This window comes from Pipra filicauda, unplaced genomic scaffold, assembly GCF_003945595.2.
Source record: "Pipra filicauda isolate LSUMZ 115617 unplaced genomic scaffold, ASM394559v2 scaffold1_size10287979_pilon, whole genome shotgun sequence".
Lineage (NCBI taxonomy): Eukaryota > Metazoa > Chordata > Aves > Passeriformes > Pipridae > Pipra > Pipra filicauda.
The window spans coordinates 1,980,382-2,007,062 of NW_024104310.1; the positions used below are offsets into that span (position 1 = coordinate 1,980,382).

Below are 26,681 nucleotides of genomic sequence, written 5' to 3' on the forward strand. Positions count from 1 at the left end.
GAAAAACTGATAACTATTTCCATTAAAAATACTTCCCATTATTCTGACAACAAAGTAAGACTTTAAATCTGTATTTAATATGAACCCTAGTATTCGTTTTAGACTGGTAGATCTTGGTGGTCTGTATGTTAGCCTGGGAATCATTTGAGAAGAGTATAAAATTTCAGAGAGTTGAACATGGAAATATTCTGCAGATAAGCCTCGTTTAAAACAAACAAAGAACACATACTTTTGCCTGTGAAACAGGTATGTTTTGGATCGTAAGGAAAAACAGAAAGCAAAATGAAAACTGTAACTAGGGAGTTACAAAAAATGAACCTGCTTTAAGGCAACAATCAATTTGAGGTAATTTGATATAGTCGTACATGCGTCTATGATAGAGTTATTTCTCTTTGTAATACAGTGGACACATCTACAATTTCTTATTGATCAGATCTTCAGAAAGCTCTTTAGATGCCTTCCTTAATAGTAAGTGTGACAATCCATGCTTTATGCATTACAAATATGTAGCACATGAGAGGTTAGTGCATCTAATCTTTTAGTTGATTTTATCATTACATTGGGTTTTAAAGACACATTTTAGTGGACTCCCCAACAGGCATCACTGTTAGCACTGGGAAGCATTGTCTGGTCCTGCCAAATCTTTTCTGGCAATTCGTGTTATCTCTGGTTGGTTTTGCTTAAAGGTCACTCTGTAAGTGAACTGTCTCACAAATTCATCATATGATGAAATGACTTCAATTTTTTAGTTCTTCAAATACTTTGCATCTAGTAAAATGTTTAAAAAATAGGTTGTGCACTGCACGTGTTACTACGTGCTAAGTAAAGGAAGAGAGGAAGCTCGTCAGTATCTTTGAACAAGAGGTATTTTGTGGCTCAGCATCCTAAGCTGCTGCTGAGATGCATTTTAATATTTCTGCTTTTCAAATTGTTGAATCCAAGTGTCTTATCTTTGCCTTTGCAAACATGTAGCATTATCCCCACCGTATTAATAGAGAAGTGCACTTCTGAGTGATTTTTGCCACTATTGTATAGCAAGTCAGTGTAGGAATTAAGAAAAGACCCAGCGTTGTCTTCATCTTAAGTCTCTCTTCAATAAAATAAATATATCATCAAGGTATTATCAGGTTCAATTTGGCAACCATTTAGCCATTTTTCAATGAACAGAAATTTAAGGCACTGATTTATCGTCATTATAATATTTTCTAATGTGCTATTAATGTTACAGTGGTGCATATTATTTGTGGATTTAGAGCTGTTACAAAATGATCGACCATGAAATAGTTTTGTGCTACAGTAACACTCGACTCTTCTTTAAAATGTCCCTTAAATATGATCTGGTGGGAACAGCTACATATTTTTGCTATCCATTTGATACTTGCCATCTGTAGAGGACCTAGATGTATGGATTTGTTCCGGTAGCTATCAGTTTGCAGCACACCTCCTCCCTCTGCCTCCCACCTTGGACTGTCAGTGTCCCGAAGAAGTCACTGAAACAATCCGCAGTGGGATGACCTCAGCCCGGGGAAAACAAATGTTACAGTTTTCAATCAAACAACAAATACAGTCTGTGAAATATGATTACAATATACATTGTGAAATGCTTTAGACATTACGGTGGGCTTTTTCTCTGTCAGATCCCATTTTGCGCTGTTTGCCTTGTATAGTTCCTGAGTGTTTGCAATTTTTTGTTAATAATTTTTTTCTCTTTTCCCCCCCTCAATAGTCTTTCTCTGCTGGTAGGCATAGACCATTGAGTTGCATTAATTAAGAAGCATGTTCAATCAATAACAAAAAACCTCTTTGAGTTCTAATGCATTTTATTCTGTTTGTTGACAAGCTACCGCTGTAAGATCATATCTGAGATTTTCTTTACTGTGAAGAAGCAGAACCATCAGAATGACCCAGGTTAAATTCACTATCAGGAAAACCTTTTCTCTAACCTACCAAACTCTTAAAAGGCTCTCATGCTGAGAAGTGCTGTCTGCAGTGCCTACTGTAAAAAGAATGAACTGCAGCATAATCTAGTAAAAAGCTGTTTTAGTGGAAGCTCTGTTATATGGCCAAGCAATATTTGTGTTGTGCTCCTGCCACTAGCCTGGCTAGGGATGTGATAGAGGTATGTGCCACCAAATTGTTACAGAACATATGTGTGTCATTTCAGTAATATATCACAGGTTGTTGAACCCCTAAAGACTACTGACTTCAGTAAACTTCTACACTGATACCTGCTACAAAGTCATTGGGTACTAAAGGACTTGTTCAGACGTTATTAGCATTACAAGGCTTTTAATACATGTTTAAAGAGGAGTCATTATGAATGAGAAAATGTTAGTCAAAACTGAATGAATTGTTTTATAGATTTGTCAAAGAAAAGTTGTATCAAATTATATTCATTGGCTATCTGGTGTTCTGCTTTTTGGACAATAGGAAATCAAATTCATCTCTCTTTAAATCTATAAAAACATTTCCTGTTAAGGTGCTTCACAACAGAAATAGTGCTATCACGAAGCCAACCAGGTTTAAGGCTCAGCTTGATCAGTTTAATAAATGGGAAATAAGAGATGATTGCTTGTGATAGCAGGGGATGAATTTGATATTCATCAGAGACCTGGAAAATCCCTTCCATTCTTCACTCCTCTCTGTCTGTGTGATATCTATTCATTGATTTGACTGAGCAAGGCAAATTTCATTTTAGAGTAGTGAGGCATATAAAAACTATATGAATATTGCCATTTCCAATTGCAGGATGACCGTCTACAGAAGGATGTGAATAACATGGGGAATATTAAGATGTAAAGACAATATTAACTTATATATATATATATATATATATATAAAAGATTTAATTTTTTTGTGCACATTTTTTTTGTGTAAGTGGATGATGTTTTCATGTAAGGTTTCTTTCTCCCTGGATTACTGATAACAGCAGCACACCTAGTATAAGACTGATGTAGATTCCACAAAGCTCTCACCTAATTATTTGTGCATATATATGTGTTCAAGAGGGAGAAACCCTATTTTTTGTATTCAATAACTTTTGTTTTTTCCCCATGTGATCTTTGTAACTGCTCTTCAGATTTGATTGAAAATTGCCATTCTCTGGAGATTTAGCCGGTTAATCAAAAAGTGAGAACATTAGCACAAAAGCCTGATGCTTGTGTATTTGTGCTAGTCAAGACACAGGAAAATAGGTCCCTTAGGAGCTGTTTCCTATCAAGGCTGATGATACAGAGAGAGAGAGAACCTACTTTATGTTGCAAGGACCAAACAAACATTTATAAAACATGGCTGCCAGGAGACTAATAGTGAATATGTCTCTTCTTCCATCATCATTACAGGGAAGTGCAAGAGAATAAAAAGGCAAAGATGAAGGGAAGGGCATATTTTAATAGCATAAGCATAATTTTATTTATGTCTTGGATGAGGAAAAAATTATTGTCAGGAGCTTGTTGCTACTAATAATCTGTCCTTCTCTACAATAAAATCTAAAACACCTGTTGGATGTTAGATAAGGTTCCTTTCAATTTGGTATTGCGAGGAACTTACTATGCTAAAATTAAAAAAATTAAAATGCTAGAAAACAAACAAGCCAGTGTCTGCTGCTCCATGGGAAAGTGAATGTCACTGCGACCCTCACGTGCACAGCGCTGCTCTCCAGGTCTCAGTCCACACAGCCATTACTCAGGGACGAAGCTGACTGAATAACATACTCATATATGGTGTTCATCCAAGATACAGGAATAACATGATCACAGCTTATCAGTATTAGATCAGCAGAATAATATCTAAAGTTTAAATCTGTCACGTTCTTGAAGGAGGAACTGGCGTTTAATTGCAAAATGCCAAGAAAAACATTCCCTCTTTTCCTTTCGTTCAAGTCTGGGCATTGCAAGACTTTCAGAAAAGCGGCTTCTTGAATACTGCCACATCAGCAGGTAAACAGCTTTAGTAAGTCCTTTCATCACATTAAAATATGCAAACAGTATCGACATCGTATTTCCTTTGGATGAGTGTGATGAAAGCAACAATTCCTGAGAAAAATTACTTACCAAAGTTATTTTGTAAAGATGATCACTAGAGCAATAATGGCATATCATGGCTTTCCCTAATCATTATGGCTCATCTCACCAGTTTCTGAAGGAGTTGGGAAAATGCACAAAAAACTGTAAAGGAGGCCCAGACAGAGCTCCCTGTCCTGCCCTTGTGCAGATACATTTCAGGGTATCTAAATCTGGTTCCAAAATCAGTTCTTTCATCTTGGAGCACATATACTACAGACTGACAGCGCTGATTAATGGTTGGACTTGATGATCTTAGAGAACTTTTCTGACCTAAATAATTCTGTAATTCTACTCAGTGCATATGATAGTTGCTGTTTACACTATCAGTGTTTTGTTGGTCAGTGGAACAGATCTTGCCACGGAGTGTTTGAGTAATTTGAAAGCAGTTACTCTGTTTCATACAACCATTGTCACTAAAATACACCATCACTTTCTGAACAATAATGAAATAAATATTACACCACTCTGAACTGAAAAATACCCCACCCATGCCAAACACCCTTGCTTCCTTTTTTTTCAATTATTGGTAGAATGGAGATGTTGCTTTTGAATTTGAGAGATGGGATTAAGTGTTCAGAGTAGATAGATTTATACATAACCCTTACAGGCCTTCAGAGCCCATTTCTCATTGTGTCTGGCTGAAGAAGATTGTAATATGCACTTTCTTAGATCAGGCACCTAGAAACAAAGGATGCAAAAATGAAATATATAAGAATTTAAATATTCAGACTCCCTGGCTGCTATTGAGTTTTCTACAGATAATGATCAAAAGACAAGGGAATATGAAGAAGTTCTGGTTTTGGGGACTTCATTAGAAGTGTATTGAACAGCAGAGGGGAGTGGGAAAGTGCTTCTTTGAAGATGAAGTAGTGACTGGTATTAATTGTGGATTAATTCGAGAAAGGAGCTATATTTTGGTAATGAAAGTTAAAATATCCAATAAGACAGGGAAAGCATGGGTTTTGAGCTTTGGAAATGACTCAAGGCAGATCTGGCTTAGGAATTACCTGAGAAGATGTAATTAAAAGAACTATTTGGGATCATTTGTATTGAATAAGGTTCTGTTGGCAGGAGTACTGCTATCATTTTTTTAACTTTGAGGATTTTGTAATCCTGAGAGGTGATAGAGAGATTTTTTTCAAAAATACAGAATCAATTGGCAACTTTTCATATGTATTTCATTAACACTCTGGAGGTGAACTGTGAAATGGACCTTTTTATAAGTACTACTACTAGCCATAATAGTCCATTTTGAGCAGTTATTTTTTCCAGTTTTTGAGTCATTTATTTTATTACAGAACTTAGAATAATAATTAATTTATTTTTAGAACAGTGGAGAATTTTTACACTGAACACATCAAGATATGTAGAAGTACATTGGAAGAGGTCCTTTAAATTTTATTCTGTGCTGTAAAGATGAAATGATTTTTTAATTACTCTTACTTCAATTTTGGAAAAAAAAATCATTCTGTCTTTAGTAGCTCTACTGTACCTTTTGATATAGTCAGAATCAGTATTTTTATATAGAGAAAGAAGCCTTATAATTTTGGGTGTTTGCTCAAATCATGTATTTTTGAGAAATACCTGCAATGATATCCACCTGGGTTCACAGAAACTTTCTTGCTTTTCTAAATATCTTTTTCCTCATTTGCCTCATCCAGGTGGAATTTGCCTTTCAGAAGAAAAAACTACTTTCCAAATAAAGAAATAATTGCCTGATGCAAAGATTTTCCCAGCTAGTTAGTTACTTTTCTTAGTAAATCAGAATTTAAAGTCAAATCCCTCTGCAGGTGTCCAATTTTTCTCTCCATTCACTTCAGTGTAAATCAAAATCTGTGCTATTTTGAGAAGAAAAGAGTCTGATTACTGTAATATTAAAGATTTTTAAAAGGGTACATCATACATCTGTTGATTATGGCAGTAATGCTTTCATTAGAATTGTGATTCCTCCTCTAAGCACCTATTTATGGGCACATGCATGTTTTTGATACAGATCTGTCTGCTGTCCAGGAAAAGCCAGACAGAGGCATGTAGGAGCTGCTGTTTCTTAATTGCTTGGATAACTGACAAGCAGTGCAGTTCCAAAACTTGCTGTGTTTATAATTCTCGATACAAAAGGCACAAAATGTAGATGTGATGGTGCCAGATAGCATCTGTTTTACATAGCTTTTGATTTGCAGTTTCAAATTTTTTATATCCTCGTATTGAAAGGTAGATATAGGCAGGAAACAGGTAAGTTGGCTGTTTCCTTTGACCTGGATGCACTCGAGGTCAGGTACAGGGATGCTTCTTCCCTTCGTAGAATCATAGAATCAGCTGGGTTGGAAAGGACCTCTGAGATCATCAAGTCCAACCCTTGATCCACTACCACCGTGGTTACTAGACCATGGCACTAAGTGCCTTGGCAGAATAAACCTCTGGACCGCCAGGTGGGACAGAAAGAAAGGAAACAGAATGTACAAGTGAAGAGGCTTAGGTCTGGGCAGACATTAGGAGGTGATGAGAACAAGAGCAAAGATACTGTCAGGGCTGGGAAGTGTTGGAAAGAAGGGTTTCTGCAAGGATTTAGCTCAAGTCTTGCACAGCAGGCTGTGTCCCAGGAGGGCACTGAAAGTGGGTCTATGAAGAGCAAGTCCGAAGGACTGCTGCATAGACTGAGTGGGGCAAGGGGAGTTTTGTTTACAGACTTGCTTTAAACTAGTCAAGGGAAAAGCTTGTGGGGCTGAAAGGTGATAAAGTGTAGAACCCAACTGGTACTAAATGAATGATGGTTACATTGCACATATATAGATGTTTTGCTAAAATAGCACAACATGAAGCCAGTAATTTATTTTTTAGCAGAAACATATCTATTAATAGATAGAGTGTTACTTCAGTCTCTTCTTACATGTACATACACTTCTGGTATGTTTGCTTAAAAAGACCACACATGGAAAATTGCCAGAAACATTGTATTAACAAAGTCACATTCATCTGTCTTTTGTCATAAGTAAATTTCAAAATTGGGTTTCATCAGCAACTCTGATGAAAAGAATTCTCTTTAGACTTGCAGATAATAGCTTCAGTGCAATAAAAATAGTTCTGTAGTTTTCTACAATCACCACTGTCCCTAACTTCAAAACAAGAAACTCATGGCAACAGTGATCTGCAAGATGCTGTATGAAACAAGGTGGAATGCTTTTCAGTGTGAAACACCTCCAAATGTTCTGATTTTCCTTTATGAACTTTGCATGTGACTTTGTCACATGCAAAAATGAGAATTGTCATGGAGATTTGAATATACATTAATTTTTAAACTTTAGTACATATAGAACATATAGAATATATATGCATAAAGTACATATACAACTTTGGCTGGAATCAGTAAATATAGAAAGGTAAACACTAGCTTATGTGTATCTATGAATTATATGGATTATCGTTTATATTGGTTTTGTAAGCAACTTTTACTATATGGAAAACCCTTAATTTGGATTCTTGCCGTTCTAGGCAGGTTCAAAATGCTGGTTAACCTTTGAAATGTATACTTACCTAGTGCTTAACAGAGAGAGATGACAAGGAAGTGCATTAAAGCCTCTCAAAACACAGGATCATCAATCTTCAAGTACCTTGGCTTCACGCAGTGTGCTGCTATCCAGGGTGCACAAGGCTTATCTACAGTCCATGGAAGCTTCACACATCCAGCCTCCTGCTTTTCAGATTCTCTGTGAAAATGTCAATTGAACATTACCAACTGTCTCTGCCTGCCTTTAATATCTCTTTAATAATTTAATAAGTTGTCTGACTCTGTGTGCTAAACTCATAACCTATCACAAGTTATTTTACTGACCTGTTGACTCTGGTTCTAGAATCTGTGTTTAAAACCTACTGTTCACACTTCATAATATTTTCTGTTTGATTACATGAGTATTGAAAAGTATAAACTTCTGATAATTAACATAGGTATAAGAGTGGGTTTAGATCTTCTGACTGGAAGTCCTTGAATTACCCTGATCTAAATTTGAAAGTACAGCATTCACAACTTTGACATTAAAGTTGTACATTTGGTGAATAATGTATGTACTTTTTGGAAAGTGAAATTAAAAATAAAATCAATTGGTTAGCATTAGAGCCTCTTTGATGTCAGTCTTTTCTGGCATGCTATTAATAAAGGCTGTGATAAAATGTTTAAAGAGGTCTTGGTGCTTTATGGAATTAAAGAAGCTGCATTTTCTTATACTGTTTTTAAGTCTTTGTAAAAGATCCTCAGTGAGCTGCCTTGTATGTTCAGTCAAGCCCCCAATAACCTGCCTAGGGAGAGCCTGGGAGGAGTTTCCCCAAACACTGCTGACCATCAGCTGATTTTTTGCTACCTTTTAAAAAAATGCTGACTGTGATAGCTTCTGTAGCATTGCTTTTATAACTGTAGTAAAATTATGATATAAAACTGACTAAATTACAAATATCAATACAAAAATGCATTAAGTGACGAAATTTACAACAGTTTCAGACACCAAAGGAAAGATTTTTGTAGTTGTGGAAGCACAACATTTTCACTGCACATGTGGTAACCCCAATAATCTGAAAATGGTAAAATGTCATTACTAAAATCGGTTAAGCTATTAAATCCAGGTTTAAATGATTTTTTTTTTTTTCAATATCTAGGATGAAGATCGAACAGAGGAGGACAACAGCAGAGTTGAGCCTGTTGGACATGCAGACACTGGCTTGGAAAATGCTACGAATTTTTCCCTGGAGTAAGTTACTGGCAGAACATATTGTTTTAACGATGAGTATGAAGATTGAACATAGACTAGCAAAGTACTCAAAATAGTATGAGTGATACTGCTCTTAAGAAAGTGGGGCAATCTTTTTTAGGTCATGTGTCATTTTGGTTTTAAACAATTGGGTTCACGGACCTTTTAAAACAGATTTTAAACAGTTTAAAAAAGCTGTGTTAAAGATGAGCATTGGAAACTTGACATTTATAAGTGCTGATGCTACAGTAGATTTTCTGCCTCAAAGAAGATGCTTATTTGATGGAACTTTGAAAACTTGACAGAAGGGATAGGGTCAGTGGTAGTACAAATAGATCAACAGGCAAGAATTTCAAAGGGGAAAATCTTCATTCCTGTCACTAGTTCACAGTCTACTGGGAAGATGCTTGTGGGGGGTCACACGTTTTATGGTCAAAACCTTATACTTTATGAATGGATCAAAACGGATGTTTTGTTAGCTGCTCCTAATTTAGAAACTCAGTTACACTAAATGATATTTTATTTCATCAAAAGATACAACAAGCTTGACCTTTTGCATTTCATTGCAAAGAACTGATCCATACCTTACTATGGAATTAATGAGCAAATATCCGTTCTGCTCTTAAATCATTTGAGTTGGTTAACTTAAATTTTAAATAAAAATAAGTCTTCTGTTCCTAATATTTTTGAATTAAGTTATGAATTAGGTGCAGAAGGTTTAAATAGTAGATAAAGATCATGGTGACATCTCTTAGGCAGTAGGTAGTGAGTTTTACTCAGTTCCATTTACAAAATCTGTTAATCTGTTAATTGTAAATTCCAAATGCTGTTTCCTAAATAGAATTTGCAGAACTTCTGTCAAACTTAATGCTTCGTGGTGTTACTTTTAAGTAACTTATTGACTTCTCCTCATATGCTACTTCTTTTATTTCCTATTTTGATCTCCTACTTGTTTGCATGTTTGTTTGAAGCAGTTGGCCCAAACTTCTGAGAAAGTCAGGAATCCAAATTGAAACTATCTCTCTTTGGAAGTGATAATTTCCTTGTGTTTTCTGTTTTACAGAATTTAACATTTGAATTTGGGATGTATTTTTTTTGAAAGAAAAAGTATAAGAAAAATGAGTGGAAAGACCTTAAATGAGCATTTTGAAAAGATGGAAAATGACTGTTCAAGTTAAATCATGTGGAATGGATGTGAAAACTGAGGTTTTTGGTTTTGGGTTTGGTTGTTTGTTTTTTTTTTTAATTTAAGCTATGTTTCCACTTAGGCAATTCCAGGAATCACTCAGATTTTCGCTTGATGTCTTCCTCAACCCTTAATTTTCTGACTAAGCTAATGACAAAGTCAGAAAAAAGCTGATCATAGCGAACCACAGGCCTACCAATGGCAAAAGATGTCTTTTAGAGTTCCCTTTGGAGGTCGAAGACGTTGCTTGATTCCTGTGAGCTGCTTTGCACCTGTCAATGAAAACTTAGCCTTAATGTACAGTGAGAAGGACATGAAGTTAGCCTATACAGAAACTGTGACAGGGAACATTACCAAATGCTGTATTGCTGTCAGTCTTAAAACACTGGTCCACGTCTGAAGACTAACAGGTTTTTGACTGAAGTCTCTCAGCTCTCCTGTTGTTGCATTACTTCCTTGAGCTAACAGTGACAGACCTTCCATTTGCACTGTATAAAAAGCAAGGTAAAAATTCAGACATCAGTTGAGACATACAACAGATGTAAAGGCTACCTTAAAAATATATTTAAAAAAATTAATATGGAAGAAATGTAAACCAAACTGTAACACAGGATTTTTGTTGAATTCCCAACCGTACGTGGTCTGGTTATTCTCAGACTCCAGATTAAGAGCTGTAAGCTTTCCTGATGGCCTCCCATATGATCAAGAGCTTATTGAAGGAAGTAGAAAATCTTTTACTGCCATCACAGGGCATTGGTCTTGCTCTTTGCTCCATTTCGAGATTAAATTTGATTTGTACGCTTATGACGAACAAACTGTGTGTGCGTATATATAAATAAATATATATATATATATAGCCAGGAAATATGCGAAAAGTATGTAACACTAGAGAGAGGCATAAGCCACAAATTTAGATTGTGGCTTCCGTTCAGGTCTCTCACTTCCAGTTTTACTGAGAGGTTCAGCCTTCATGTATTATTTTCTCATTTGTGTATTTATAGCTCTTTATGGTTCATGAGCTATATTCCACCTTTCCAGATGTGGGCATGTTTCAAACACATTAATAGATTTGGTCTCAATCTATTTCTACAATTTCTTTCTGAACCTGTATTTTCCTCTTCCGCTTTTTCCCCTCACTACAGCAAAAAAGTATAATTTGAAACTAGATGCATGGTTGCTTCAGGGGACATCTGGTTGGTTTTGAATGTTATAGTTAAATCTTACTTTGGAAGCTTTGCCCAGTAAGGAAACACAGCAGTCTTCTAATAAAGAAAAGGAATTACAATAAAACAAATTAATGTGTTGCAAAACTGCAATAATTTAGCCAATTAGAAATTTAATAATTCTCATTTGATTATTTCTTAGTTATGTGAAAGCTAATGTTAAGATTTAGCATCGGCTCTAAGATAAAAAAGTAAAATGTGCTAGTGCTATGATCAGCTTTTAGGCTTCTGAGGAAAAATTGTGTGTGGCATTTGGGGTATTTCTGCTCAATGGTCCCAACAGTTAAATTTAAATTTAACTTTAGAATAAGAAAGAAATGAAGAAATCTGCATGCAATGATGATGATGAGACCTATTTTAATGTAGCAAACTAAGTTTAAAAAAAATTCTTTGGCTTGTGTTGGTTCTATTAATTGAACTATTTTTGATGATTGATCTCCTTTCATGCCATCAGATTAATCTTCAGGTATGTAGCATTCAACAATGCTTTCATCGCCATGACTTGATTTCTGCAATGGTTTTGTTTTTCTGTGTATGTTTGTGTGGGGTTTTTCGGTTCCTTCACGGTACATGTTCATATTCCCTCATTCGTCATTGTCTCACAGTGATATGGTAAAGCTCGTAGAAGTCTCCAATGACGGCGGGCCTTTGGGAATCCATGTAGTGCCTTTCAGTGCCCGAGGCGGAAGGTAACGTATCGTGTAGGATTTTAATTGAGTTGTAACTTGCTGTGTTTTATCTTGGTTGCCTTAATTTTTATATTGTGTGCCTTTGCCTTCAGTAGAGTATTGTCTGTTTTTCAAAAGGCAGTCTCGTTGATTAAGACAGGAAGAAATGCAAGTTTACTGTCTCTGTGCTTATAATGGACTCTATAATTCAAAGGCCCTGCTTAAAAAGAGTTAGAACTGTGTTGTTTTAATAGAGATTCTATTGTAATCTCAGGGGAAGTTTAAGGATAAAGACATTTAAGAGTCCTTTTGGACTCTTAAAAATTATGAACTTCTGCCTTAATTCAAGTGGATATTTATGCAACGTTTCCTTGCTGTTTCGAGCCACAAGTTTCCAAATAACAGCAGGAGTCTAAACTAGAGGCATCCTACGCCCGTGCTTGATAAGAGTGGGAGAGAAAACAATCACCGTGCTTTTGAAATTTCATGTGTCCCATCTGTTGGGGTTAAAATGAAGTAGCAAAACCAGTTGAAACATTCTGGTTTTGGGAAAGGTGAAGCTGTTTTATTGTATGATAGACTGAAACTCTTGAAGTTGGATTGTTTACAAAGAAAAAAATTGTAAAGAAAGTCCTTTACGTTAAAAAATATGATGTGGTGGATGTTATTAATAGAATATATAATCTCTAATGCTTCCTTTACTAAAGTAGAGTTTTAACATTTAGGGTTATTAACAATCTCAGAAAAATAACTAAACGTTTGTAGTAATTAGTGGTGGATGTTTTTTATTATCTTGAAAAATTATAATTCTTCAACAATATATGCAAATTTTATTTTCGTTGCATATTCTAAGTATACACTGTTTTTTACCTCTTTAAGGAAAAGGGGAACAAATACACATGTTAAAACTAATCTTTCATTAGACATGAAGGAGTGTTATGTTCTCACATCTGTCATCCCAGCAGTAATTTCAGTTTTATAATTAAGAGCAAACCTGACTTGCTATACAAGTATGTTTCTCAAATAATCATATCCTACTTTAAAAAAGGCTTTAGTATTTTAGGTATTTTTCCTTCTATACCAAATACCTTCATAGGATTTTAAACACAGTACAAGAGCTTTATTTGCGGTTTTTACTTTAAACCCAATGCTTTCATAGTCTGACATGTATTACAAGAAAATGTAATTTTATTTTTACTTTAAGGCTACTTTCTCTGGGGACTACAAGTATTAAGAGTAAACTTCCATGAAGTGATAAATTCTTCTCTTCATAATCTGAAATTCAGTGAATTCAGTGTGGGGATGGAAAGGGCATAAGTGAACAGTACTTCAAACATACTCAGAAGTAAATCCCATAGAGTTAGAAATGGTTGAAATGTTCACACAGTTATCTGGGATTTATACAGTGTCAAGGCCAAGGAAAAGACCGGTTTAAGAACATTGACTGCCTTCTAAGTACTTATTTAGTAAAACTGATGTTAAAATATGTATTTTGACACTTTGAATAAGAATTTTAACTCAAGTAGAATTCAATCCAGGCTGTTCGTGTGGTTGTCAAGTCTGAAACTTGTTTATACATAATGAGAGCATGTTAAATGAAAAAACCGTAAACACAGAAATAAAATATCTCACTTCTTTTTAAAGGATGCTAACGATGCCATGCGTAATTATATGATAAAGTTTTATTACAGGGAATTCAATCTGAAATATAGATGGTTAGAATCAGGACATACTGGAGAAGTAAATTCTGTTACAAGGAAAATCATTTTTTTAATAAAACGCATCCCCTTTTTCTTCATAATACTAGAACTCACTTCACAGAAAAATGGGTGTACATGTAATTACCACGTGAATTTTTTCGACCCTCCACAGAATAATCTGGTGGAGAGAGGAGACATTTTGTTCCATTTCTCAAAAGCGTAGAAAAGCAAAGTTGGGAAGGATTTCCAATATTTCCAAAACATTTCTCCCATGCTCTCTTTATTCTAGTGAAAGAAAAGTAGAGTTCATGGCTTGGGATTGATTTTAAGCACTTGGGTTGTGCTGCTGCTTTGCTGTCTGCATACCCACACCTCTGCATGCTTTCAGTGAGGACAAAGGCATTTTCTCCAGCTGCTTGCATTGTGGGCAGGCAAAAGAACACACCCAGCTTCAGGTTTGAAGCTGTTGGTGGGGGTTTTGGTTTCTTTTTTTCTCCCCCTCCTGGTTCCCCACTTCTTTTGAGCAGATAAGACACACTTGGTTCTCCTTTTGATAGATTCAGAGGGGGAGCATATGCATGGCAGGGATATGCTGCCTACATGTTTCTCACTCTGGCACATGGCTGCTCTTTGTTCCTCCTCTGGCTGCAAAGCATAAGGCTCCCTGCTACAATCAACTAACTTACTGGAGCAGGGGATCTGCTCATTAGGAACCTAAATATACAAAACCAAACACAGGACTCAGTAAAGACTTTGAGGGATGTCCAGAAAGAAAAGATCTTATGTGTCATTGGGATTAGTCCATTATCCCAATATTGTTTTTTATTTGCTTGCTGTTGAATTCCAGTTATGCTGTGTTTTCAGTTATTTTTCTTGCAGTTCCTTTCTTTTGCTTTTAAAAATGTTACTCAGTAGGCAATGGTTATTAAATCAATAACTTTAAAAAAAGAAAAAATATAAAAACATAGTATGCAATTCACCTTTTTTTCCCTCTATGCAATAAGCAGGGGCCTTCTCTCACCAAAGAATCCTCCCCCGCCAAGGAAACACTTCAGAGCTCTCAAAATTATGTGCCATAACTATGTCCTTTATTTATATTGAGAAAATATTTTACTTTTTCATGTTTTTTTGAGGTTTAGAGTAAGAATCTCTTCAGCATTGGCTTTTGATCTTGAACAAAATCTGTAAGTGTCTCTGCCTCATCTATATAGATGCTACCAATTATTTCTGTTCCCAGTAAAAGTGAGACTTTTTTAAAAATAAAAAAAAATAGCTCTGTATTTCTCTGGGAAAAGTACTATTGATTTGTAAAGACATGATAAAACTTTCTTCTATGGGTATGTTTCCTTATTATCCTTCTGTTTTGCCTCTAGAAGTTTATCGGTCCATTATTGCCCATTTTGATTATATGTTTTTGTTTAACGGAGTTTGTTCACCTTATCAAAAGGGAGAAGGGGTTTACATGTTCATTACCTTATGGTTGTGCATTTTTCAGGATTAAAGTTTTGTTTGCAAACCTACTTGAACATTTTTGTAATGGCATAGATGCAGTGCTAAGCAGAATAAGAGGCATGAAAATGAAAGCAGAAGGAAGGACAGAATAGGAGAGAAACGAGAAAGTGTTTAGATAAGAGTAGAACAAAGAGGAAATGAATGATAGGAAAGCATAAAAGAAAAGAAAATTCTAAATCTGTGCAAAATTGCCTTTAGCACCAATCCTTCCTTCTTATTAGGTGCTCAGAGATGAGAGCAAACACTCAGTCCCGTAAGAATAGCATCTGAGCAATCCTGGCTGATGTGGAATGATATGCTGATGTTTAAATAGAGCTGCATCAAGTTCTCTGCAAGCTCAACAGTAATTATAGCATAATTTACCATTATATGGCCTCTTCTACTTTTAAGTCTTTGAAATCTTCTCAAGCTCTATACCCTAGCTGCTCTTCTGAAATCCTGCCATGTCTGTCTCTGGAAGGAGATTCAACTGAGGCAAGGCATATATGGGATAACATCAGAAATGTCAGTGAATAATGGTATGGAAGTTATAATCCCATAGTCCCAAGACTAGTCCGAAGTCTACTTAGTAAAACAGAACAGAAAAGGATTTGGATGTTCATCTGAAAACCTCACAATGAACATCCATTAATAAGTATCAGGCATGTTACTTTGATACAGAGAGGTATGTACAGCTCTGCCAGCTGTTCTTGCTATTGACGTATGCCACAAAATCCATGACAGACCGTACGTCTAAAACTTGGCAGCTAAAAATATTTAATCTGTCTTTTTGTTTTGTATCCTAAATGTCTTAAAAATGTTAGGAAGTCTCAGAAGAATGGAAAAAAAGAGGCTGATTTTTTTCAGTTTAAATGATGAATTTAACAGATTTTATTTAAAAAAAGAGATAAATCTCAAATGAAGGTAGACATTGAAACATGCACACATTCTTGCTAGAAGATGTTTCATACTTTTTCTATTCTGTAGGTTGGGTTTTTCTGTTTGTTTTCTTTTAGTGAAATTGTCCTTCATTTTCTGGAGTTTATTAATCACTTAATCTATCACTGTAAAAATTTTAATCTTTTACTCAAGATACAAAGAAAATGAAAGTGATATCTAATGGCCCTTGTCTATGTGGAGAGTCCATAATACTGCTTTCAAGGTGCCTCTCTAACGATCATATTCTGTTTGATCAACTAGGAGGTATCTGCTGCCTGCCTCTCCATTTATTCCTCTCTGCATTTCCAGCCTTTTAAGTCTCAAAGGTAGTCATGGTTTTCAAAAACATATGTATGAGGAAAAAAATTCTCTGTGGTATGAATGTACCATTCCTTCACTCTTGTGTCTGAATTCAAGATATCTCTGATGTCAGCCTTTAAAAAGTTTTATAAGCTTAATTTGAAGTATTACTCAAACTAAAAGGCTGAGGAGTAGTTACTGAAGATTGGAAATTGGTTCTGAACTTCAGGTATGAAATCTGATAAAGTTATTTTAGTGCCTCCACAGTAGCTCTGTGACGTCAATATTGGACAAAGGAGTTTATGTCCAATTTAGCCTTGAGTAGCCATGATAATTTAACCTGAACAAACAAGCTGATTTGCCTACTCTGACCTATGAATCTAGGAAATATATACTGTGTTTATGTTCTTGTAGAAATTCTCAGAGATCTTTCATTCCATGAAGCTGCTACACATCAGCTTTTCAATCAGTCCTTATTTTTGTCACTTTATCTAGTTTTTGTCTTTTCATGTTAGAGATTTTACGTAAACATCTAAATTGGTTATTTTCTGTTCTGTCTGATTACATTACAGTTGGCTTGCAGGTAATAGGTAAATAACTTCACTGAGTACGTACAATGGGCTGTGATGGTCAAATCATATTCTAGATGCTAAATGTCAGTTTTTATTTTTACTTACACTGTCAGTTTTTATTAAGACAAATTATCATCATTTCCATACATCTGGATGGCATGTGGGGAGTTCACATTTCAAGAACTACCCTGACTAACTCAGGCAATTTAGATGTCAATAAAACATTCACTGCTTATTTCTAGTTTTATCATTGGTTGTAATTTATACTGAGAAGTGAAATGTTAACACATGTAGCTGAGTTTATTTTAGTAGTATAATTAGACTAATGAACCTTGTGAAAATACAGTGGTGCAAATACTAATATAATCTCAGCTGCTTACATTCCCAATTAGGTATTTAAAACAAATACAAAGACTGAACTCTTTGCTTTGGCATTGTTTCCCTTCTGTCCCTGTGTCAGCTAATGTTAGTGTAAAACAGCGCAGGTACCAAATTTCCACTTATAATTATTGTTTCAACGGGATTGTAGACTTGCAGAGTGTTTTGCAAAGGTTTACATGATATTTAATCTCATTCTTGAAAATGTTAGAGTTTAAAATATTTATAATGGAAGAATTTTTGTTAGAAACCATGTTGACTTACTTTAACTGGGCAAGATTAAGCAAATTCAAATACATCCATACATTTGTATGCTACATGGTTGTGCTTAAAAAAATATACACTGACTTTTGTACTTTATACTAGATGAGTTTACAGGCTTTCAAAATTTATGTCTTCCTAATGTAGGAAACATAATATTGAAGCCGTAATAGAGATACATCTCCACTTGTCAGGATTAATGATGGTGGTATATAGCAAGGAAAATAATCCACTTAGTATTTAGATTATTGCATATTTGCAATATCAGGTCTACTCTGTTTATCTCTAGTTAGTGCAACAACAAACACGAATTCCCATAATGCCTTTTTTTAGAGTCATATTCTTGCATCTAACCATAATATGCTGAAAAAATGCTGTAGGAAATTGGTAGGCTTTTGTTACTAAAATATTAAGGAACATTCATTTTCTGCAAGTTCTAGTAGAGTTTCCCCTGCTATGCAGAATCTCATTCTGGAAATTGTTTCTGGAACTGTGTCTAAAGGGATCTTTTGCCCCATGTCTTTATATAAAAATTAAATAAATTAAAAGGCACTGTGAGGATCCTGGTTTTAGGTTTGACTCAGGCTGTTCATCCAACCTTGAATCTGTTCTCAGTGACTTTAGCTTTATATGCCTTGGTTAACCTAGCTCTAACATTTGTTAAAAAGCAAAATCCTCATGAGGACCGTATGCTGAGTCTGAGGTGAGCAGTCTTGCATTAGCAGAACTTGTAGCCTTTGTCTAATGAGATTATTTACAATTTTGACTGGTAGTTTGCTTATCTGTTACATTATTTTACTATTGATTAGGATTAGTAACATTTTTGCTAGATTTGAGAGCTTAGGTGAAGCACATTTAAGAAATTACAAACCATGTGTAAACGTGCATCTTACAATAATAATTTAATATAGCTTTGGAATGTGAAACAGTATAAAGCAACATTTCAAGAAAAATGCTATGTCAAAACTATTCATAGAGCAATTACTTTGTAATCATAAGTACGTGGAGACATTGGGATGAAAAAACTATTATTTTGTATAGTGTACTATATTTGTATTAACTTAGATTGTTGTACTTTGTGTAGATATTGTTTTGATATTTTGATATTTTTTATATTTAACCATATAAACCAAACACCTGTTGTCATTACTATGTATGCTCTTGTGCAAGCATTGCATGCACATCCAAATTCTAAATTGTCTTTGAGCATTACAGACGAGTACAACTGCATCAAAAAGCTGTTGCGCATCAAGTGAAAGAAAAGAAGACATAATTCTTTCATCTCCTCCTCAAATATTTTGGTGGTTTTCTCTTTAGTGTAGCATTCCCAATTTTATATTTGCTTGCCTTTCTCCTCCCCATTTAGAGGTATCCTCTTCAGTATCTTCCCTTTGTGGCTCAAAGACAATCACCTCAGAGAAATTCATCAACTCACAAGTGAAAAAGTCATGAACTTGTTTTCTAACCCACCGGTGTTCTATGTATCAAAAATATAATTCTGATAAAAATAATGTAGTGAAATCATACAAGTATTTTTCATTTTTGTCATTAATATTCATAACTGTTACTTCAGTTCTTTCTGCAACTATCAAACAATCTATAATTTCTTTATAATTATGGATCAGTCTTAAAAATCCAAGACTGTTTTCAAAGCTTATTTTAGTGAACAGAATGAAAAAAGGGATTTAATAAATATTTAAAAATTTGTTTTAATAAAAATTTAAAAATTTCCTGTGACATCATACCTTCATAATTATCAGAAAATTTTAGTACAATAAATGGAGCACAACACTGTCATTAAGTTAGTGTGCCGCTGTTGTGGACTTCTAGAATTTTTTGTCATGCAAACTATTAGAGTATTGTGGGAAAGGCAAAGAGAAAACCACTTAAAATATCTAGATAATACAAGGGGTTTTGCTGCTTTGGTGATCAGGAAAAAATGCAAGCAAGGAAGAATTGGTTTTGCTTCAGAAAATTTGGGAAAAATTAGTTTGCTTTTTGTTAAATCATTTTCCTTTTTGATGGGAGATGCTGAGTTGTTGGAAGGAATCTACAAATGTCAGAACTTTCCAAACACAAAGAATATCAACTTGTGATGGGGAGGGATAGGACTAGAGTCAAACTAGTACTGACTGTGTTTTTCCAGATTTTTTTTTTTTTTATTTTCAGAAATGCATGTATTTTAGAGAAATCATTCTTTATGGAATTCTCCTGTTCTTTGCTCAGCAGTGTTACTGCAAAGAGACAGACAGCTAATTGCAGCAGCTGACCTGAACTCAAGTCCAGTCACAGTTAGTATCACTTACTGTACTCAAAAAGTCCATTGGGAACCAAATGAGAGTGGAACAAGTTTTGCTTCTGATGGGACCCCAGATGGGTCAAAGGTGCAATTCATTAGGTTTTTGCAAAACACTTCCTATCAGTTGAAAATGGAATAGCGTCACTTAAATGTTAATGTCTGACTCAAGCTTCATTCGAGGATTTGTTTTGTCAGAATGCTTTGTGTTGTTTTTCTCCTCACAGTCTGTTTACATGTTTAGATCCTTTCAACATCATATCTTAATGTCTCTAGGTGGTTCCAAAGTGGAAATACTACTAGGATCGTTTCTCTTACTCTTCATCTGCCTTGTAGGAGAAAACGTATGACTGTTCTGTAAAATAAATGTCTCATTTGCATATGTTGGTGATAAATTGGTAAATGAAGAATTTAAAGTGGAAGAAATAAGTTAATTTTGCTTTTCTGACCTGTTTGATTAAGTACTCAAGTGCATATATAACTTTTGAGCACATGAGGAGTCCTTTTAAACATTGTCAACTGCTCATTTACTTTGAGGTACGTGTGAACTGAAGTTCTGTGTTCACTGAAAGTTTTTTTGCTAAAAGATGTATGTGATCTTGCAATTCCTGCTACGTGACCAAGTGTTTTCCACGCCATGCCTTGAAATGACTTCTGAAAAAGTAATGTTGTTGACTTGGATCATGTGAATTTGGCCCATTGATACATCTTGTGGGATTTCAATGCAGAGCTGATCTTTAAAAAAATATCAAGTGCAGTGTTGATGCAAGAATAATCCTGAAGATTGAGTCCTTCAAACCTAGAGTTCAGGTATAGAAACATCACTAACTTTTCATGCTATCCTGACAGTACCTCTGAAATCCATTCTTCAAGATCCATTTAATAATTTCAAGTTGAATATTTTTTACCTTTTCTCTGTAAGAATGTCCTTAAGATGACACCACGGGTAAGCACTAGACTGAGGTGACTAACTCATTGCACAGAAGCTATCAAATGGAAATTATCTTCAGTTAAATAATTTTTTTAAGATGCTGAATTAAAAAAATACATTTAAGTTTTTAATTTTCTCTTTGCTGTTTTTTAAAAAAAGTTAGGATTTAAAAATAAGAGCATTTGGTTTGCATGACAGTCCTGAATTCTCTATCCATTCCTTCATTATAGGCTGCATATTATGTGAGATGACCCCACGTTTCACTTGCACAGAAGGAGTAGTGATGGTTGTGGTATTCTCCGCTAATTCAGAAATTCCTATTTTAAGTTGAACCTGTTTAACTTCAGTTAACTAGCAGAAAAAATGCCATCTCTCAGATGTGTGGTGGTTCTTGGAGCTTTTACTGCTCAGAAATCTTGGCCTTATGCAAGAACGTACGCGCTATCATCACACTGCCTGTTCGTTCTTACATTTGACATGCTTGATTCACCTGGGCTTTTGTTTTATGGAAAAGGGATAATAATTCAGGTAATGCTTATAAGTTATTTGAAACTATGGTATCCTACTTCAAGGTAAAGATGGTTTAAAATGTAGTTTCTGTAATGATTATGATAAAATATTTAATCAGTAGGATATTCAATGTTGCAAATTATTCCAACGGTAATCATTTGTAATCTTAATGTTCCAGAACCCTGGGACTGCTGGTGAAGCGATTGGAGAAGGGTGGAAAAGCTGAACAAGAAAACCTTTTTCGTGAGAATGATTGTATTGTCAGGATTAATGATGGAGACCTTCGGAATAGGAGATTTGAACAGTAAGTGTTCTTACTACACGTTACATTACATTATTTGATCTTTAACACTGCACCTTGCAGTAATTTGAGGAAAGTAAGAGAAAAATCTTTAGGCTTGCCTTTCTAATAAAGAAAATATACACTAAGGGACATTAGTGACTTATATTTAGTCAGACTGAAAAAATTAAGGATAATTATTGTCGTTAGAGTATACGCAATTCTCATTTGATTGGTTTTTGTACATCATAGATTTTTTTCTTACATTGGTAAACAGTTTATCCTGAAATTCCCATATGAATTTTGCTCTTATACTTGCAGTGCACCGTGTTCAGTATAAGCAGACAGCACAGAGGCTGTATTTTTAACATTTTAAAAACATGTGTGGTTTTGTGTGTGTGAGAACTGTAGGTACTATATGCAGAAACTTCTTGGAGAAGTCTGAGAGATAAATATTTGCTCCATTGTTGTCTGGTCTTGGTAGAATCCTGAAATGGTGAATCAGAAAGATGAAAGACTTTTAAGAATGAAATTAGATTGTAGTTCACACAAAGATAATTGAAAGAAAAAAAAAGAGGTATGCACAAAATGAGTAATTTCAAAGATAATATTGTTCTGAAATCCATAACATGTTGAGGACCAAAGGAATATCATTTGTTCTGATCGTTTTGTACTTAGTGTATATTTGAAATGTGTTTTTAATTTCTTTGACTCTAACCTGAATTGGAACATAACCCTGTCCCATATGGTTGAAAGCAGCTTGTCTCTGATTGTTCTATGGTTATGAATCACAATTTGTAAAGTCTGTGAAGAGACTTGTTGACTTTGTATACTTTGGATCATGACCTAGAGCCCAATGTCTGTCTGTACAGGATTTGAGCATTTTTTCTCTACAGGATTGAGCATTTTTTCCCCCTATTTCTTAATATTGTATTCTGAAAGACTACTGACTTACAAAAATTAAAGTGTAAACTAGACTAGTTGCAAGACTGCATATAATCACCAAATTATGGAATACATAATTTTTTATAAAGTATAATTTTCATTCTAATAATTCTGTTGTCACTGTGATTACTGTTATCACAATTATTGCAATTAGCAAAGTTCAAAACAAAAGGGCACTGCAGTCCTGGTATAGAACTGTCTGCATTTCAAGACTGTGGTTGAAATTTTCGCTATTCTGAGTTCAGTATTTGCTACGTTAGTTGTTAAGCATGTTTAACCATTGTGTTGCCCTAAAGCAATAAACCTTAGTGAAAAGCGAACCAAACAGACTAGTGAACAGATTCAAGCTTTATGGTTTATGCTTGAGTGCAACGTGTCTGTCAGCTCGTGTTGCTTAATTAACATTAGTAATTATGCTTATAATGCCTTGTAGCCTGCCAGTCCTAATTTGCTAATTTTCTGTTCATTTTGAAACCTAGAGCACAGCATATGTTTCGCCAAGCCATGCGTACGCCGTTCATTTGGTTCCACGTGGTCCCTGCGGCAAATAAAGAGCAGTACGAACAGTTGTCCCAAAGCGAGAAGAACATGTACTACTCCAGCCGGTTCAGCCCCGATTCCCAATATGCTGATGGGAAAAGTATTAACAATTCTGGACTTCACACATTACAAAGAATGTCTCGAGCGGGTAACCAGTCCGATCAGACAGACTCCTACTCGCAGCTACCTCATAGTGTGAATTCATCAGGGAAACCACCCTCTGGCCTGGTACCATCACCTCAGAAAGTTCTCACCTCCACTGCAAACAGTGGGTATAACACCAAAAAAATAGGGAAGAGGCTCAGTATACAGCTAAGAAAAGGTAAGGCACTAGTGCACTCCTCACATAGCATGAGGTACGTGTGTATAGTGCATGCATGTGTACCCAGAGCCATTGTGTTGGGCAGGATGGCTGACAGGAGCACGGGGGATGCAATGGGTTGATTTTGGAAGCCAAGGCACTGAGTTGTCCTTGATAGCAGGCCCAGGAGTCCCACTCTGCATTCTGTGCGTGAAGTGTGTTTGCAAAAGTCCATTTTGAGGAGTGCTTTAACATTGTTTTCTGTCTCTCAGCTAATAAGGAAATGCAGTAAGTGCCTCAAATTCTGTTGGCCAAGACCCAGGGAGTGGTGAATTATTTAATATAAAAAACTAAGCTAAAATGGCCCATATTCTGTACTTTGCAGTTATAATGACTTTTTAAATTGAGTAACTCCTTTTGCCTTTGTATTTTAAGACTGTTTTTGATCCAGTTGGTAAATTGAACTTTCTAATTTCCAGTTAAATCTTTTCTTTATTCCACTGAGATGTGAAAACCTCTGGCTGAGATGTAATGTGATATTTCCTATCTTGGCCCTTATGCTAATGTAATTTGAATGGGGGTAAGAGACTATTTAAAGTGGTTTGTGCTTATCTCAACATTAGTGTTATATGTGCACATGTAGATGCATTGGTACATCCGTGGAATTTTTATGATATAAGAAAATTTGGTATTTTTGTGTAGTTACCATCTAGATGCTTTTAAGATAGTTTGAACTATATAAAAAGATATTTATATGCAAGTATTTCTTAGCTCTTGGGAAATGATTTTTGTAAAGGATTATAGATACTGTAAGCTTTATGATATTAAAATGAGCATGCTTAATGTTAGATATAGCAGCAAGAATAGGGTTTACATTACACAACAAAAAGTTTACCCATATGACAGTATTCTCCATGAACTCAGAGTATATTCCCCTTAGGATATTATAAGTGCTAATATTAATAACATTTATTAATTAATGTTTTTATTGAAAGTCATTGAAGACAATGCATTGAACAGTAGAGATTTTACAGTTTTACAGGTACCAGGCTACTTGTCAAATTATCATTCTGCTTTCCTTTCTTTGAACTTCACATGAACCACCAGATTGCTTCTTTCTGGTTGCTGAATTTTAAGCTCTACAAACTTGGATGATATAAGGTTGAGTTGACAGTTTGCTTCTGTTGTTGATGCTCCTTCAAGAATTTCTTTAGGCCATCAGCTCAGATCAACCTTCTTGGAAAAACTTATTGTTACTGGTTGAGTAAGGAATGGGTGTGCTTATAAATATCCTCTCAGTCACTACAGTGATTTTTATCTTTTTTTATATGTGTCTGTGGAAGCCTGTAGAAATATTACTCGGATAGTACATTAAAGAATTCATAGCCAGGAGTAGAAATAAACCTTTCATATAATTTAAAAGCACAAACAAATGAATATAGAATATTAGACCACAATATTTTTGCATGAAACAAATATGATGTTGTAGCTGCTCATAAGATACAAGAATATAATTTTGGTGTGTTATGGATTTTTCAGCTGTGATATGTTGTTATATTTTGGTCATCTTGCATTGGATACTGTTTCATAAATACTCCACCCAAGGCTATAACGTAATTTATCCTTGCTGGCACCAATATATTAGATGGGTTTGGAGTAAAGGAGATGCATGTTGATGAAAAATGATCCCTAAGATACTTTAACATCTAGTTTATACCAGAGAAGTTTGATGGCTCTTGCACTAGTAAAAGCTTTGCAATCCATATCTAGAATATATTTCAGAAGTTTAAAGGGGGTATTTGTTCCTAACAGTCTGCTTATTTGAGAATACTGCTTATGATGAAATGGCACCTAACTCGGATTATAGATAGAGATAGAAACTGCTTCGTGTACTGTGTTTTATGCACAGCAAAATTAAAGAAAAATGTGCATAAGGAAGGATGGCTTTTTATCATAGCTGTCTTTCATTTGTTAATATCCAGTATAGAAAGAGGTGTGTCCTCCCATTTTGACTTTCATTTGGTCACTCTTGAGAACGTACATGTGGAACAATAATGCAGCAAAACACTTAGGGATGCCTCAAAGTAGTTTGTTGTAAATATGAGTGCAGTGGGGACGCTGATTGCCTTTGATGATTATTTCTAATGAAGGATGTTGTAATAATACAGGCTCTATAGATATTTAACAAATGTGCTTATTTGTAGCTGACAGGCAGCAATTATTTCACCAATCACCATCATTACTTTAAAAACTGCATTAAGGCATACAGGCATACAAGATGTTGTCTTTAAATTCACTTTTGATTTAACCTGTACATTCTGATTACAGATGTAGTATATGAGAATTGATTCATTTTCAATACAGGCAGACCTTCTTTATTACAGCTGTGTTTCTTTATATTGCATGAGCTTTATTATATAGGATGACATGCTAAGATAACCCTACAGTATGTGCTTTTGTAATTATGATTTCTTAATATTTATTGCTGTTTTGGCATTTTAAAATAACCTGAACTTTCATAGGATTTAGCTGTTTAATAAAGTCAGAAGAGAAGGTCAGTCATATGTTTCAGTCAATGCAGAATGTTTGTTGGCTTTTCTAAATGAAAATGGATATCTGTTTATCTTGCCTTAAAGGTCAGGGCCTGAACTTTTAGCATATAGATGTAGGGGTTATTGCTGATATTCTAATGCCATTAAGGCTGTATAACAGTCTAGCTTAATAGCTCACACAAATTAAGATAGTGCAAGACATGACAGTGAGCCTATGTTTATATATATTTTGGTGTAAACTGATACAGAGGAAGTATAAATAAATAAAAATAGTTCTTTGCAGCTAATGAATAAAGAAAATAAGACCACGGATATAACACTAAGAGTGTTAGGACAAACTTTGACCTCGTATACACCAGGACACTCCCAGAGTCTTTATTCTTTGGTTGCAAGGTTTTGAGCCAATGCAACTGAGAGGAATTTAGTCCAACCCTTATAAATAATGAATAAGCAATTATACAGCAAATGAGTCTAAGGCTCAGTCTTTGAGCACTTAGTAACTCACAGCATTTAGCCTGATACTCACTAAAGCACTCAAAAGACTTTTCCATTGGACATTGTGTTACTCAGATTTCATATATACTGGTTTTGACACTGCTGTACTAAGACAAGCCTGAAGTACTCAATCTGTAAATTAACTTCATCTTACCTGATTGGCCTTAAGTCAATCGGATATGTCTATCTCGTATTGGCCTCATTAGCCACCAGCGTGCTTGTAACAAATGTGGATAGAGCCTTCCTAAATCTTCGTTCGCGAAGCCCAGCCATGATGAACCTGATTGGCCTTAAGTACAATGCTCATTGCATC

General features: G+C 35.1%; 1 protein-coding gene across 20 annotated transcripts in view; it reads left to right on the plus strand.

The window, feature by feature from the left end:
• The window catches only part of PARD3 (par-3 family cell polarity regulator), a 452,171-nt gene that overhangs the window by 224,252 nt on the left and 201,238 nt on the right, over positions 1-26,681 (plus strand). For 9 of the 20 annotated variants that reach the window (XM_039380695.1, XM_039380704.1, XM_039380696.1 and 6 more), the window contains 5 exons: positions 8,709-8,800; positions 11,664-11,675; positions 11,815-11,898; positions 21,434-21,559; positions 22,960-23,342. In XM_039380695.1, the coding sequence (XP_039236629.1) occupies positions 8,709-8,800; positions 11,664-11,675; positions 11,815-11,898; positions 21,434-21,559; positions 22,960-23,342 (697 nt within the window). The remainder of the gene's footprint in view (positions 1-8,708; positions 8,801-11,663; positions 11,676-11,814; positions 11,899-21,433; positions 21,560-22,959; positions 23,343-26,681) is intronic. The other 11 variants (XM_039380698.1, XM_039380697.1, XM_039380712.1 and 8 more) reach the window with 3 other exon arrangements.